This window comes from Apaloderma vittatum, unplaced genomic scaffold, assembly GCF_000703405.1.
Source record: "Apaloderma vittatum isolate BGI_N311 unplaced genomic scaffold, ASM70340v1 scaffold7134, whole genome shotgun sequence".
Taxonomy (NCBI): domain Eukaryota; kingdom Metazoa; phylum Chordata; class Aves; order Trogoniformes; family Trogonidae; genus Apaloderma; species Apaloderma vittatum.
This window is the reverse complement of record NW_009712034.1, coordinates 56,692-73,837: the sequence shown is the minus strand read 5'-3', so window position 1 is coordinate 73,837 and position 17,146 is coordinate 56,692. Positions and strand designations below refer to the sequence as shown.

Genomic DNA, 17,146 nt, shown 5'->3' with positions numbered 1-17,146 from the left:
GGTAGTAATATGAATAACAGGTCATTAGAGTGCTGTGATCTTTCCAAACCAAAAGTAATGGATGTGCTTCTAATCTTATCTTTTTTTCTTTTCTTCTTCCCTCCTATATAGGGAATTCCTCTGACGAATTTGCTGGAAGCAGATACATGTGAATTTTCTGCATGAAGACTCTCAAACTGGATTACATATTAATATGCCTCTATTCTCTGACTCTACTATTTTGATCCTTAAAAATGATTAGGATTGTAGATGAAATTTAACCCATTTCTCATGAGTGACCTAGACATGAGTTTACATAGGCAAATGGGCTCTGATCGGGACCTCCAGTCGTCTGCTTCCTCTGTGAGCTTACCATCGGTTAAAAAGGCACCAAAGAAAAGAAGAATTTCATTGGGGTCTCTCTTTCGGAGAAAAAAAGACACGAAACGCAAGTCTCGGGATTTAAATGGAGGTGTTGATGGAATTGCAAGTATTGAAAGTATTCATTCAGAAATGTGTACAGACAAGAACTCTATTTTCTCCACATGTACCTCTTCTGATAATGGAACAACCTCTAGCAGCAAACCAAGTGGAGACTTCATGGAATGCCCCTTGTGCCTTTTGCGGCACTCCAAGGACAGGTTCCCGGAGATAATGACTTGTCACCATAGATCTTGTGTGGATTGCTTGCGTCAGTATCTCCGGATAGAAATCTCCGAGAGCAGAGTTAATATTAGCTGTCCAGAATGCTCGGAACGATTTAATCCTCATGATATCCGTTTGATATTAAATGATGACATCTTGATGGAAAAATATGAAGAGTTTATGCTTAGACGATGGCTGGTTGCAGATCCTGACTGTAGGTGGTGCCCAGCTCCGGATTGTGGGTATGTATTTTTTCCCAGTATCTGCAAAAAAATGACAGCATAAATAGGTAATGTTCACAGCATTATGCTTTTGAGAAGTTAATTGCTTTACTCTCAGAATTTTGTTACATGTTGTACAAGTAGGTAGCTGGCAGTATCCTCTTAAAAAAAAAAAAAGGCAAACCCAAAGCAAACAACAAGAAAAATACCACAAGCCACAGCCCACCTTCCAAAATAAAACACTTCAAGTAGGATTTTTTTATTTTTTTCTGCACAGAGGGAATTTAAGCAATGTCTTGAAACTTATTGGTGGGTGGTTGCTATGTATCTACAACAGGGGAAAAAAATAATTAGATGTTGCACTGCCAAGGCAAAGCTCAGACTAAAGAGAATCTGGTGACATTCTTTTTTTTTTTTTTACTTGGTCTGTTTTTTAAAGTACAGTGGATATTTTGTGTTTTTTGGTTTTATTTTTTTTAACTGTGAAAAATGATTGAAGGTTTTCTTTGAGTAAAAAAGCTTTTCAGCTTCAGATATCTTTAATCTTGTGGCTGGTTGAGACACTACTTGTTGCCTGTCAGCAGGATTCTGATGCAAGATAGTAATCAGCTTGTTCCTGCTTATTATCTGAGGAACGTAATGTTTTCACATTTAATACTTAAATGGTTCTGAAACCATGCTGAATTCTGAGTAGGCTGAATATACTACTGAGCAGCTCATCACGCTTTTTTGCTGTTGGTGTCTCATAATGTCATTCTTCAGCAAGTTGCGTTTTTAGAGATCTCCATTATCGTAATGTCTAAAGGTTATAGCCATGACTGTGATCTGGGTGTGCATGGCACGCTAAAAACTCACAGAAAATGACATCTCCATTTCAAAGCCTCACAGATGAGCAATAAGTAGAAGGAAAGGGAAGAATGTTGGAAAAGAACAAGCAAAATAGGACTGACTGCTAGGTAGATTAAATATTCCAATATTAATGCTCAGGTGCTTAATGTTTAGGAGGTTCTCAGGTATGTTAAGAAACATTTGAAATACAACTTTGCTTTCATGCTTTAAATGAAAGAGAATCTGCGAATGCGGATCAAAAGCAGGGACTGAAGAAGTGGCGAGTTTCTTAGGTGCTGTTGTCCAAAGTGGATGACATTGCTGTTGGAGCAGAGAAGATAAACTGACTTGAGAGATGGATTGGTTATATGAGCTTGTAACAGTCATGTGGACAAAACCAGTACACCTTGCTTTTAATATTTCAATACTGCAAAAGGAAACAACCACTTAGAGTCATTATTTGATAGGCAGAGGTGTGCTTTGCTTTTTTCATGTTCTGGACAAACTATTGTTACTCAAAGTAAGGGGAGGCATGTAAGAATTGTTAAACTATGTTTCAGTGATTCAGATTTTATTTTATTTCTTTCTACCTTCAGTAAGTGGACTAAGGTAGACTTCTTTAATACTTCTTACCTTGCTTGGCTTTTGTGCCTCACTTTTTTTTCCTTACCTGTTTTTTAAAAAAAAAAACCCTAAGTATCTTTAAATGACCAGAAACTGTAATGATAGTTGCTGTAGATAATGCCATTATAAAAATTAAAAGTGAGTCTTCAGAGCGAAGTTGAAGTTCTGTGCAATCTTGTGGGACCACAGCATAGCAAATATTTAAATCATTTCTCCAGAACTGCCTCCTGCATGCTTCTTACTCCGAGAGTGGAATTCTGTGGAAAACACAGTATATTGCCAGGTAGCTAAACTGTGCCAGTGTTTGTGTGTGAAGGGAACAAACTAGGACTGTATAGGCGACCTTAACTGTACCTTTGATACCGCGACTTTTTGGTAATATATTTCATGTGGTAAAGAAATACTTCACAATTATAGGTGGATTCTGTTTTTAATGCATGGATAGTACCCTCTCACTGAATTTTCATTGCTAGTTCAAAACTGGAGGAAGTTGGTTACTTGGATACTTCTCCCAAGGATCATTCTTTATGGCTGTCATCCTAAAGAAACAAAGAGCTTGTGCAATCATGCTTTGTCTTTTTCCCATCCTCCTCCTGATGGCTTTTGAAACCTTTAGCACTTTGAGTTGTGTTGGGCAGAAGCTATGCTAAAAAACATTGTTTGAAGATGAGGTATTGAAGTATCACATGCAGGACATACCAACTTCAAATCAGCAGGTGTTTCCTTTAAAAATTACATGGTACAACAGTAGTTGCAGTTTCTAATTGCTTTGGCAACTGTAATTGACTCGTGCATTATGCAATTAAAACTGAGGGTACTTTTTTCCTTTTTTTTTCCTTCCAGACAATTCTTCATATGTAGTACTGGTAGAATGTGTTAGGGTTGTGGTGGTAGCTGACCTTATTTTAGCATGGATTAAATATTTCATGAAGGAGCTGGATGGAATGCATTCAGTAAATTTACAATTAAGCCCAAAGTAGAAGAGGTGCAGTAGCTTCAGAAAGTATTCCTATTGGCAGGAAAAATTTACTACACAAATCTCTAAAAAGGAAATGTGTGGTGCATGGCAGTGCTTCAGCTCCCCTCAGCACTGATGAAACATCCCATGTAATTGTTTCAGGGTTTGGGCATCACACTTGGACAAAGATCTGGACCAGATAAAGAGCAAATAATCCTAAAAACTGTGATTCCTCAGGAGAAAAAAAAAAAAGAGAAAGAAAAAAAGGAGGGGATCTAGGTTAATCTCTTAAAATGGGCCCCTGTGTTCTCAGGAAACAACAAAGCGTAGTTAAGAAGTAAAACATCTCTTTCAGCTGTCTTTCACTCTGTTCGGGGTAAAAAAGGTCCTAAAGATGGCAAAACTGGAAGCAAACAGATCTTGAAACAAAGTTAACTGCAGTGCTACTACCCATCCTGTCCCAGTGCTTCTGATCTTCCCAACAAGAGAGCTACAGACTCGTTTGGAGGAGAACCTCTGCTGCCCCGGATGAGCTGCCCAGATGCTTTGGCATCTCTAGCGCTGAAGCAGCCTTCTCATGCCAGAAAGGGTCCGTACCACTGGCACCGGGGTCTTTCTGAGCCTGGGCTACGTCATCCTCGACTTCTGCTGCAAGTTCAAATGCATCCTGACTGTTGTTGTTACCTGCAAATACTACAGAAGGCTGAACCTACCTGCAGTGGCATGGTAGGGGACACTAGCAAACAGGTGATCCTTCCCTGGGAGCACAGATAAGGAAACCCCTCAGGCTTTGTTCCAGACTTAATATTTTGAGATTCTGTTCTTCATACCTATTTCTTTTCTGACATCATGCTGACTAGCACTAGTGAATCAATATTCCAAATAGGTTCCATCTTTTCTTCTGTCTGAATTATTTAATGGGTTTGCTCTAAGGTTTTATTGGTGATGGTAGAAGAGCAGTGATTCCTAGATTTTCTTATCTTTGTCAAGCAAAAAGCAGATTGGGCGAAAGAGGACAAATTTTTCATTCCTCTTATCTTCCCAATGTACATTCTTTCTTCAATTAATTGCTCTTTGCCTCTGTTTTTTCTTTTACTCCTGATTACTTTGAATTTGGTTTGTCCCTTCTCTCAGCCTAACAAGTTTTGGCTTTCACATCACCTATAAAATGAATGTGAAAGGTTGAAAATAAACCTGTAATTTGTAAAGCTTGAAGTGAGCTTTAATTTATCTAAAAAGTTACTTTCTAAAGGTATGCCAGTAGATCAGTCCCAACTGGGGACTAATTTCAGGGATGCACCCATTATTAGCAATGGGAGGCAAGATATAAATAGCTATTTTTTTCTGTGCCCTGCGCTTGAGATTCTTTCATATAAAATCAGAGAGTCTTGGATGTATCCCTGTATGTTGTAGAAGCATTTGGATCAGATTCTCTCTGTGTACATACAAAGCAATTATTTCTTCAGTTGCAGTAAGTGGGGAAAATAGAGCTGATTAACTTTGCATCAGTAATTGTTAGGTTCTTCTATATTGTTGCCAATTTTTAAGTAAGAAATATTTGAAAACAGGCAAGCATATATCTCATTTTTATTTTGTAACTGAATCATCCGTAAATTAAAGGTTGAAAGCTTGTATTGGTTTGCAGAACTTCTTGGGGGGGAACCTCAGCTGTATGTTCTAATGAAAGGGGTAGGATTTGCATTAGCTTTGCAGAGCTTCTAGCTAAATTTTCAGATATGTGACTGGGAATGATTTTTTATTTTATATGACTACTGATAAAGAATATTTTGGGTTAATTTATGCAACTGCTATAAGTTGGGCAGCTGGTAAAAATAAGCAATTTAGTCTTTTCAGATTAAACTACTTTTGTTTGAACTTAAGCCTTCCTGCATTTACAGATCTGTTGAAGTCTGTTCAGGGAGACTGTTCACATAAATAAAGCTATATATCTATTTTAAGTGTTCATACAAATGGATCTAGTTTTATTTTCTATTTAAAAGAAAACTATTGAATGAATTCACTGGAAAAATTACAATGGGTAGGAATTGAGGCGCATGTGTGTATATGTTTATATTGAGTATTAAAATGAAGTATAATACACATTGTCTGTGCTTTTGTCATGTGAACTTTAAAATGCAAACCTGGAGAAACTGATTTGTGGCAACAGTTTTGTCATTGTACAGAATTGTTCTTGTAGTGTCTGAATACAAAATAGTGTAACACAATTTTGTGTCAACGTGTTTGGAGCTTTTTGTTCTATAGTATTGTCAGAATAAAGGTGGCAATGAGGCCCTGAACTCTTACCAGTTTCTGCATTTACAGTTTAAAATGTATTAAAATTGAAGGGAAAAAAAAGAAAGAATTGACTTGGGAAACCCAAATCCTTATTTGTAAAATACTTGCTTTCCTGTTTTGACATTTTAAAATATAAAGAGTAAACATCTGTTTAAAGTAGAAAGTGGTTTTTATTATAAAAGGCAACCAGTAAAATACAAATGTCATGCAGCACCGGGTCAGATACCTTTACAGTAATAGATTATATTATGGATCACTTAGCAGGGATCCTCCCAGGTTATAGAAAGGGTCAAGCTTGGACATGCCCACAATGACTGGGATGCCTCTGAAACTGTAACATTTTTTAGTTGCTTAAATACCTTTTTTTCTGGTTTTATTGTCTTGCTCTTCTACCCTGTGGTCACTTTGAGACTGTAAATCTTCCAGTACTGTATTCAGCCTTAAATACAGTATATTTCAGCACTGCATGAAGTTATTAAGGCAAGGTGGAGCAAAGTGCTATGCTTATAGTATTTCCGTACAATCTTTTAGTCTAATGCGATGGAGTTGTAGAGGGAGGTGGTCAGGAACCTGTGCTGGGCACCTCATGTCAGCTCCTGATATCCACTGCCACTGTACCTGCTCCAGCTGCTCTGGCAGCTGTCTTGTCTGCTTTGGTCTATAGATAGGACAGTTTTCATTAACAGAATTCTCTCTTGCCCCTCTTGATTGTTCAAGATACGCTGTGATCGCTTTTGGATGTGCAAGCTGTCCCAAACTTACATGCGGACGAGAAGGCTGCGGAACTGAGTTTTGCTACCACTGCAAGCAGATCTGGCACCCAAACCAGACCTGTGATGCTGCTCGCCAGGAGAGAGCTCAAAGTCTGCGCCTGCGAACAATTCGTTCTTCATCTATTAGCTACAGCCAGGAATCTGGAGCAGCAGGTATTTATAATTAGAATACTGTGTCTGTACAATATCTTTTTAGTGCATTTGCATAATTAACTCTTAAAAGTAGAGAACTGAACAGTAGCATGGTGCATACCAACTGCTTTGTCTTTATCCTTCAGAGATGTAGAATACACAATTTTAAGTTTGAATTCAAATTTTAAAGGTTATAATTTGAAGTATTCTGTGACCACAGCACCTGACTTCAGTCTCACGGGCTTGTCAGTATTTTAAATTCTTTCTTTTAGTTGAAAAATGCGAAGTTGGAGGAACTCACTGCAAAGCATTCTCTATGTTTGGCAGGCAGACTTCATTAGTTTTATCCCTTACACATTGGGGACACTTATTTTCTCCACTACAGGTGAAATTTCACAGGGCTGCTATTAATAACAACTTTTAAAAATAAAACTCAAAATCAATGATTTTCAGCTTTCAGAAGATACTATTAAACCAATGCCAGCTATGATGTTTGAGACCTGTGATGTTTGACTAATTTTTGGTTTCCAATCAAATGCTCATCTGTCTCGGCTATGAGAAAGCAGACAATTTCATCTTCTTAAAATTGAACTTGTTTGTAACCCCCCTGACAAAGAGGATGAATTGTTCAGAGTAGAATTTTGCAGAGCAGGATTCTAGTTTGCTATTCATAAGAACTGGCTCTAAGTCTCACCAGACTCTGAACTAATTGGCAGCTTTGTGTCTGCCTGGCCAAACAAGGTAGGTTATTTGGTGAAAAGTCTTGCACCTGGAATGTAGTTAGAGCTGTCATTCTCCCATCCAGCCCTAGACTTGGGAGTCTCTCATTTGTTGTTTGTGATGGCTCATTTTATCAAGGTGCTCCATTTTGTCTTAAAAATTGGTGTCTTGCTGTAGTATTCAAATAAATTTTAAAGCAAACCTAGCCTGCCACCTCCTTACTTTGCCCCTTCAGTCACTGCTAGCACAAGCAGCAGTAGCTCAGCCATACAAGTAGTGTAAGAACTTGCTCAGTGTAGTTACTGGCTTGTAGTTGTGCATCTGTTCCCGTCTGGGAAGGGGTATTGCATCCTTTCAGCTGCTCACTGCCCTTTCGCACTGGAGTTGGTAGAGGCACTGGTTCTGCAGAAACCAGCTGTTCTTTATACCAAGTAAAACTCCTCATTCCCCTTTGTCCTACCTAGTAGCAGAGGCAGTCAACTTGGACTTTTGCACTAGGTGCTGCAAGTTATTTCTGCTGCTGTGAATAAATAACTTGTCCTGAAGTGCAGATGCTGACTGGTGATGTAATTGTGCTCCCGTGCTCAGCACTGGTGAGGCCTCCCCTCGAGCCCTGTGTGCAGGGCTGGGCCCCTCACTGCAAGAGAGACCTTGAGGGGCTGGAGCGGGTCCAGAGGAGAGCAATGAGGCTGGGGAAGGGACTGGAGGGAAAGTCCTGTGAGGAGAGGCTGAGGGAGCTGGGGGTGTTTAGCCTGGAGAAGAGGAGACTCATGGGGCACCTTATCACTCTCTACAACTGCCTGAAGGGAGGGTGCAGTCAGGTGGGGGTCAGGCTCTTCTCCCAGGCAACAAGTGACAGGACGAGAGGGCACGGCCTGAAACTGCGTCAGGGGAGGTTTAGATTGGATCTCAGGAAGCTCTTCCTCACGGAGAGGGTGCTCAGGCACTGGGATGCACTGCCCAGGGAATGGAGGTGTTTAAGGAGAGGCTGGATGTGGCACTTAGTGCCGTGGTCTGGCCGATATGGTGGTGTTGGGTCATAGGCTGGACTTGATGATCTCAGAGGTCTTTTCCAGCCTCAGTGATTCTGTGAAGGAATGAAGCTCACAACTGTGATTGTGTCAATATACAAGTATTTCACTGTTCCTCAGTGACTCCTTGTTTGTTATTGATAGAGCTCTTCACTTAACCGCATTTTTCAACATTTGACTTGGGAACAAAGCCTCCAGAATTTTCTTTTTACTACAGTATTTTTTGTCTAGAGCATAAGTAGGGCTGTAGAAGGGGCTCAAGAGGAGGTCAGTGATACTAGTGAAATGCACTTAATGTGGGAGGGGAGTGGATTAAAATAAGAAGAAATAACAGAGCAGAGACTGAATACTCAAGTAGAAGATTCATAACAGCATGAAACATAAAAAAGGATTATATTTAAAGAGACCATATTATCAGTCCTGTATTAACATACATATTTAATGTAGTATAATATATATTGCATTAAGCCTAGAAAATCCTTGAATGGAGTATATGCATTAACTATTCAATTACTTGAATGTGATCTAATATGCCTTGTTTTCGTTAGTTTTACTTGATCTAAGGTTTACAAATGCAAATAGCTGTCAAGTAAGTCATTTCCAAATCAGGATTTGTAAAGCAGACTCCTTCCTCTTTTCAGATAATGGTTCAGTCGTTTTCCCAAGTGCGTGTCTATATTTTACTTAAATCTCCTTGTCTAAAAAACTGATACGATCTTCATTTTTAAACAGCTGATGACATAAAGCCATGCCCACGTTGTGCTGCTTATATCATAAAAATGAATGATGGAAGCTGCAATCATATGACTTGTGCTGTCTGTGGCTGTGAATTCTGTTGGCTGTGTATGAAAGAGATCTCAGATTTACATTATTTAAGGTACATTTAAGAAAGATCTATGTGGTTGGTAATTTGTTTTCTATATAGCAGTAGATTTCTGGGTCCTGTAGGTCTGTCTTCCATCCTGCTGGAGTAGACAATTATAGTTGAAGTATCCGTATCTGAGAACTAAGTTTTTCAATGCATGTATTTCAGTTAGTACTTTGTTATTTTTTATTTTAAAATATTATTTTAAGTTTTGTGCATGCAATACGTACTTAGTGCAACAAATGAAATGTTTTTAGATGAACATAGTCGCTATTTTTACTGATTTCTTAATACTTTTCTGTTGTCTTCATAGTAAGCAATATAAAACCTCTTGATTATATAAGTTACCTGTGAACCACAGATTGGCATGTGGTAATATGCAGTGTGCTTCTTTACCATGCAAAAGGCAAAGGCAAAAAATAAAATCTGAAGAAATTCTAACTGATGATTTGGTATCCATAACATATGTAGCTTGAACCTAAGAGCAGTAGTTTTGGTACTAGAGAACAGTTGAGTACTGTATAGTTATGTTGATTATTTTTTTTACAGTTTCATTACAGTTTTCTTACTTCTCTCTATTAGCCCGTCAGGTTGCACGTTTTGGGGAAAGAAACCGTGGAGCCGTAAGAAGAAAATACTGTGGCAACTAGGGACACTTGTTGGAGCTCCTGTAGGAATTGCCTTAATAGCTGGCATTGCTATTCCTGCTATGATTATTGGAATTCCTGTGTATGTGGGACGTAAGGTAAACGTGCTACAACTCCTAATGTATTTCAGGTTTTACGTTCTGCATTGTATGGCTCAAGTAATGCTGTGTTCAGTTGGCTATCTGCTTCGGCCTTAACCTCCCCCCCCAAAAAAACCCCACTCCACACAGCTTCCCAAAAAACCAAACCAAGCAACCGCTGCCTGAATTGTTTAAGGATATCTTTCTCAATTGCACAGGGAAGGAAGAAGCAGTGTTTTTAAGAATGTAGTTCCTCTTAAAGCAGGCAGAGCAAAACACCAGTTTCCCATTTCTGCATCTTGCCATGGAAGTTCTTGTGTGCTTTTTCAAAAGTGCTCTGGGTTTAATCTTTGATTTCCCTTGCATGCCTTAGAATGAAACAGTATTTAGGGGTGAAGGAAGGCAAAAAGGGAAAAACACTTCTTAATTTTCTTAAAAGCAGATGGTTGCCAGAATTTTACTATAAAATTCTGTTAGTAGAGATTTGTGCGTGCAGATATTTGTTTATATTCAGTTGCTTGTGAACTGCCTTGGGCCAGTCTACCATGTGCAGGCATTTGGTGCAGGTAGCTGGGCAGCATCTGTCTTCATGGTACTGCTTGTGGGAATCGGCCAGAAATGGCCATGTTGATCAGAAGGCAGTTGATATATTTTCTTTGAAAAATAGAACGGCTTTTAGTATAAAGTAAAATGATGAGTTGCAAGGAAAAGAAAAGATAATTCCATCTCCTGTTTGTAATTTAGGATAAAGTAATAAGTTATTCAGATCTCTTCAAAATGATGGCCTGGTTCAGCCTGTGCTAAGTGTTCTGTTACATGTCCTGGACAGCATAATCAGAAGATTTTTCTGCTTTTATCAGCATGGATTCTCACAGTGACTGGCACAGACACAGAATTCTACATTTATTGGGGGTGGAAATTGTTTCTCTCTCACATGAGCTGTTGCTCCTAGACAGAAAGTTCAGGGATGCAGCTCTTCCACTTTATTCTTTACAATCAAACTTTTAATTTTTTTAACAAGTAGTCTGCTACAGTAGTTTCTTGTCCCTTCTGTTCTATTTTGCCTTGGTCCCATGTGGTTGTTAGAATCTTATAAATGATAAGAGGAAGAAAGCAACAGTTACCTGTTTCAAATTACTGTTCTGCTTTTCTTGTTAGATTTTGGGATAGGTCCTCATCACTGAACACGTTAATGATAGTCTCAAAGTCTGTCAGGGCAGCCTTATAAGAATTTCCATTGCACTCTGCTTTATGGTCTGTCATCACATTTGCACTTTTCTTCAAAATATCTGGTGATGGAGAATTCCACAGGCTCTCCAAGCCTAATTTTTCTAGTAAAATCAATTTTTCTAGCATTAATCTAAATTCTTTTCCTACATTAAACTCCTATTGCCCTATCTTTAGCTGACATAAACAATCCTTCTGCTTTGCAATATCCCATTGTGCATTTGATTATTTTTAAGTCTGCTTCCATTCCTGCCTCTAAACAAACTTAGCACTTCTAGTTTTTCTTGACAAAGTGTATCTTTAGACAGCTGATTTCTCATGTTCTCTTATGGATTTCCTTCCAGTCATTCATAGTGCCTTTGTTGCTGTCTGGATTAAATATAACAGTGAGACTGAAGCATCACTGCTGCTGAGTTAAATGAAGGGGTGATCCTGTGCATAAAACTGTCAGTTATCTCATTCTCAGAAACCTGCTATTTTCATTTTATGTGCTCTAGAATACACACCCTTCCCCACAGTACTGATATTTTATGCGATTAGTCTTTTCCTAAGGCAAGTCTTGAACTCGTTACCATTGTCCTGCATCTTAGTAATTTCAGACTACTTTTTTCTTTCTTTTTTTTAACATGTTTTTTCCCCCCAACTTCTCAAGACTAGTATGAATTTTTTAGCATTCTTGCAACTTTGCCATATTGTGTTGGCCTGAAATTCAACATACACATTCTTCTCTTTCCATCTTGCAAGTTAATGAACATGTTAAATACTCTTGGATTAGTATAGGGTGCAGAGTTTGAATCTGGGGAGTAAAAAAAACCTAATGACAACTTGGATATTTTCTATCACTTTTGCATGAAGCTAATAGTTTTCTCTAGTCCATTTTTTTCAGTTTGGATTGTTACAACCTGTTTGAGTGTCGTACAAGAAAATGTCAACATTTTATTCTAGTCAGTGCATGACATCTGCTTCTCATCCTCCAGGCTATTTGTCTTGTCACAGAAGAAAACTAAATTGATGTGATTTCTACTTGAAGAAGTCAGCATGGCCTCTTTATTTCCTACATTTACTGGGAAGTTTGAAAACTTTCCAGTTTTCAGGAAATTAAAGTTCCTTTCACAGGTCTTTAATTCCCCAGCTTCTTGTTTTACACCTTTTTAAAGATTGTCATTGTTTGCAGTTTAACTTTTTCCAGTTTTCCTGATTTTTTTTTTTTTTTAATAGACATCTATGAATAATAATTTTCGAAAATCATTACTAGTGGCTCTGAAATTGGGCCCGCTGAGGTGTTTTCCAGATTGGCTCATGTAAGAAACATGCTCTTTTCTTGCAGATTTTACTCCTTTGTCACCAGTCGCCTGGCTCACAGTTGATCTTCAATGACCATTGAAGGGGGAAAAAATAGAACAGGCCTCAGTTTCATCTGCTGTCTGCCTCTCTTTTTTTGTTAAATGGCAACCTGATCTATTTTGGACTTCCTCTTACTAACAGTATACTTGTAGAATAATTTCTTGTTGACTTTGATGTGCCTTGCTTTTTATCTCCTCTATTTTAACCTTTCTGATTTTGTCCTGACAGCCTCATGCTGTTCCTTTATACCCATTCACAGTATCTGTCCTACTTTCTGTTTTCTTAATGCTGGTGCTTCAGTAGGGAAGGTTTGTCATTCTTTTACAACATTCTCTGTGTCTTCTGCATTGGAAGAGTCTGTGCTTGTGCTTTGATAGAATTTCCTTAAGAAAGTGATAGTCCTCTCTTTTTATAAATATGTCTTGTAACCTACAAGTTTTCTGCATTTACTGAAACCCCTCTCTCCTGGCCTGGTATTTTTATTTGGATACTTTTTATTCTTGGTTCAGTATTCTAAAGTCTTTCATTTCATAGTCATTCCTACCAATGTAACTTCTATCTTGATGTTTTCGGTCGGTTTCTTCTCTATAGCGACTCACTTCTGTTCTTTTCTGCTTTACGGTTGAGGAAGCCAGTGGCCGGTATAAATATCTTTGCTTTGTTGTATGCCTTTTCTTTTGGTAGTTGAAATTGCCCATAGTAGTTAAATCTGGTACCTAAGATGATCAGTTGCTCAGAGCCCCATGAAACCTGATCTTCCTGGGATTGTAATTCTTACACACTTGCACTGTGTGTACTCGTTCAGTTTCTCCATTTTAATCCATAGGTATGTTCCACGTTCAAGTGCTCTTGATTCCCTGAAAAGCCATGTTCCTAGAGAGAGTAAATGAAACCCAGAAAGTAGGAAATCTCTGTAAAGCAGTGATCTCTGAAGGCCTTTCAGGTTCATTTGGGGTTTGCGGCAGATAAATTTGAGGCAGTCTCATTTTAGTTACTGCAGACTTGAACCATCAGTGAGGGTTTTGGTTAGCAGATTCCTCAGTAAATAGCACAGCTAAGACTGAGGTTTGCTAAAATATTTCCTGTCTCAACAGCTTGTGATGACAGGGTGCCAGAGCAGTCAACTTCTTGCTCTGCCCTCCTCTCAGGTTACGTTAAGTGAAGGCTGCCTTGCTGCAAGGTTTTTTCATGGCTGTGTTATGTCAACCTCTGTTTCCATAGAGCTAATAACCTGTGAAAGTTTCACTCCGTATTGTTCAAGGGAAACATGGCTGGGAGTAAGAAGTGTCAATGTGATAGATGTGTTAATTCTTTAATGCTGAAAATTGCCTGCCTTTTATAACCTTGTAAGCTGGAGTAATGATTAAACAAAAAAAGCTGTTTGATGATTTAGCTCTTCTAACTCGAGGCTGAAAGTAAATGCTTAGTTGCTGTTAGGGAGGACTTCTAGCTTTTAAGAAGTTGCCTAAAATTAAGAAACGTGTAAAATTTTTTTTTTTCCTTGGGATAAGGAATAAATTATTACATAGAATGTCAAGAGAGCAGGGCACAGATTCCAAACTATATGTCAGTTCTTCCATCCTTGTAGCAATGTGTTATTGATGATGGTAATACTCTAAAACCCCTTTCTTCTTTTCTTCTCTCAAGATTCACAATCGATATGAAGGCAAAGACATTTCAAAGCACAAGCGAAACTTGGCTATAGCAGGTGGTGTAACCTTATCTGTAATTGTTTCTCCAGTTGTAGCTGCAGTAACTGTAGGTAAGCAAATATTACTACTTTGTGTACCGGTAACCCCTTGCAGCCAGAACTCTCTAAGCACTCTTGAATAAAACAGCTAAGTCCTATAGTTTCCTTTTATGGGTGAAGAAACTGAGACAGTGAGGGATCTGAGGTTATACGTTTATTGGGGAAGAATGTAGAACACAGTACTTTGGGAAAGGCTGCATTAAAATGAAGAATAAACAAAATGTTTTTTATCTTGCACGTTGTCATATCTGGCTTTTAACTGACCAAGAAAAAGCTGTTGCCACAGAGACTATTCATATTTGAGTAACTCCATATCAAACTTTTCTCAACACAGAAGAAAAAATAAACTTTACACTTAAGATGACAGTTGTTGACAAACTATTTGTTATTCTCTGGGAGTCAGTTTGAATTCTATCACATTCTCTCTCGTAGAGATTATTGAGGATAGCATTTTAGGAAAATCTGGCTGTACACTACCGTGTAATTTCAAGTTCACTGTAAACAAACACTGATTTTTTTGAAAGGGATGGACTTGCCCGGTCCTGCCTTGTTGCTTTTCCTTGGTTGCAATGCAGGCATCTTTACAGTTACAACGTTAAGTTGCCGTGAATAACCGATTCTCGTTAAGACCCGCTATTTAGTTGTAAGCTGGATCAGTCCCCTGATCCAATTCATCACGCGGTTGAGTACACAGTGTTCCCCCTTGTGCCAGAAGTCACGCTCAGGGAGAAATGAGTGGCCTCAGGAAGACAAGGATGTTTTTAGCAAGTGACGGTTTAAATTTGCCGTGAAGCTGTGGCTTGAAACTGCTTGTTGACAACAAAAGCAGATCTGCTGGTCACAAAACTGTCCCTGGTGCCTGTCTGAATTGTGTTCTCGTGTTGCTGTGGTGTCGGGTCCCCGCTAAACAGGTAGCAGGGCACAAAGACTCATCGATGTATTTATAGGTGCTTTATCTTGCTCTTCCAAGATGTTTCTTATTCCTGACCAGAGATGAAACTTGGCTTTTTAGGGAAAGTAGTTGCATTGTATTTTAAGGGGGGCGGTTAGCTCAGTCGGTTGGAGCGTGGTGCTGCTAACACCAGGGTCACAGGTTCGACTCCCGTTTGGTCCCCATGTGTTGCCTGACCTAGTTGAGAGGCCGTGACAGGGAGATTGGATTAAATGATCTCTAAGGTCCCTTCCAGCCTAGGCCATTCTGTGATGCTATTTTGTGGAGTTTTTGCTCCTGCCCTGTTGCCACTAACACATGTCCTCCACTCTCAGGGCAGTGTGTGGTTTCCAAAATAGTGACCTTGAGAATATGGATTTCCTCCTTGGATGCTGAAGGAGTTGTAGTGAAAGGGACTTCTTGTAACTGGAACCTTTCTTTTAGGTCAGACTGAGGAGCCTTTGCATTGGGTCTGCCTCTGTCCTGGCTTTTTCAGAGTGTTTTCAGTCTAACGTTTTTCTGTATCAGCAAAGCCATAGCATGGTTTAATTTGTATGCCAGAGGAGTAGCTTTAACAGCCCAGTAGAAGTGGTGGGTTGGAAGTGCGTGTATCTGCGTGCATTTTAGCCCACAGTTCCTTTCACTGATATCCCTTAACTCTGCCACCCTGCTCCATAGAAGTGTTGACTTTTAAGGAAGACTTCTGTAAGTCTGTATCATACTGAGGCAGTGCAATACAGTAAATACGAAACATCCCACAGTAATAATAGTAATGTTAAGTCCTCTTAAATTGATAGCTAAGCCCTGTCTGACTTCAAAATCAAGCCCCTTAGTAAATTAGTATAGGTGCTAACATTTTTGGTTGAGTAACATTCAAACTAGATCTCTGCTATTTCTACTTCTCAGGGGGGTTGTTATTACAGTCCCTGACGGAACTTGTATGAGCCTTTTAAAGTACTTTCATTTTGTTTGTAGAAGATGTTATGGAGGTACTGGAAGTATTAATTTCATCAAGCATTAAGCTTTTCTACCTAGCAGCGCTGATAAAAGATGTTCTGCCTGCTGAAAGTACTTTCCTGTCATTTCACTGTAGTGATTTACCAATATTTCTTAATTTCACTCCCTTCTGATTTTTTCAAGTATGAAATATTAAGTAATTATGGAAAATGAAAATGCTTTTCTGAAAGGCCCAGAGATAAAAGTCACATTTCATGAAAGACTGTGCACTCCTCTGTAGGTATTGGTGTTCCCATTATGCTGGCTTACGTGTATGGAGTCGTTCCAATTTCCCTCTGCCGAAGTGGTGGCTGTGGTGTGTCAGCAGGCAACGGAAAAGGTGTAAGGATAGAATTTGATGACGAAAACGATATAAATGTTGGTGGAACAAATGCAGCTGTGGGTAAGAAAATTCAGTGTTTCATCGTTTGATGGCCTTAGGGTACTTATTTGCAGTCAAGACTACTTCTACTCGTTGCTGAAAGACCACTGCCCATATGAGGGTAGCTTTTCTGTGTTCCTGTTGAGCTGTAATACAGACATTAAAGCTTTTCTTGCCCATTTTAATCAAAGCCACAGGGAAGTCTTTAACATAGGTAGAAGTTTTAAGATAAAATTAATGCTGCTTTTTCAAAATCCTGGTTTCTGGAAGTTGGCTGGCTTTTTTATCTATAATAGGGGGAACTAAATGCTGATGTGCTTTTTTTTAATACCATAGCAATATCCTTTGTGATAGAGTCTCTTTGTGTTCACTTCATTGTTAGCTGTCCTATCTATGGTTAACTTTTTGGTATCTTAAGTATGTGATGTCAAGTGTAACCACTATAGGAACTGAAATGTCTCTTTTTTTTCTTCTCTTTTTTTCTTTTGTTTTCAGTAATGTTTTTGTGACAGTGTATTTTATAAATCCTTTTTCTTGGCATAATTTCAAGAACGGTTTCCATGGTCACGTTCTAGAAGCTATGGCGTTCTGCTTCCGTAACTGATAAGCCTTCTTTATTTATGTCTAGATACCACTTCGGTAGCAGAGGCGCGCCATAACCCTAGCATAGGCGAAGGCAGCGTTGGAGGACTGACTGGCAGCCTGAGTGCCAGTGGTA

The 17,146-nt window shown here is 39.0% G+C and overlaps 1 protein-coding gene across 1 annotated transcript in view; it reads left to right on the top strand.

Moving 5' to 3' along the window:
* Nucleotides 1-249: 249 nt before the first annotated feature.
* RNF19A (ring finger protein 19A, RBR E3 ubiquitin protein ligase) overlaps nt 250-17,146 on the top strand; it is a 20,721-nt gene continuing 3,824 nt past the window's right edge. The window contains 8 exon segments of the mRNA XM_009867836.1: nt 250-866; nt 6,268-6,476; nt 8,939-9,083; nt 9,654-9,816; nt 14,017-14,131; nt 16,288-16,449; nt 17,057-17,143; nt 17,146. The exon segment at nt 17,146 is cut by the window's right edge and continues 114 nt beyond it. Coding sequence (XP_009866138.1) covers nt 250-866; nt 6,268-6,476; nt 8,939-9,083; nt 9,654-9,816; nt 14,017-14,131; nt 16,288-16,449; nt 17,057-17,143; nt 17,146 — 1,499 coding nt within the window.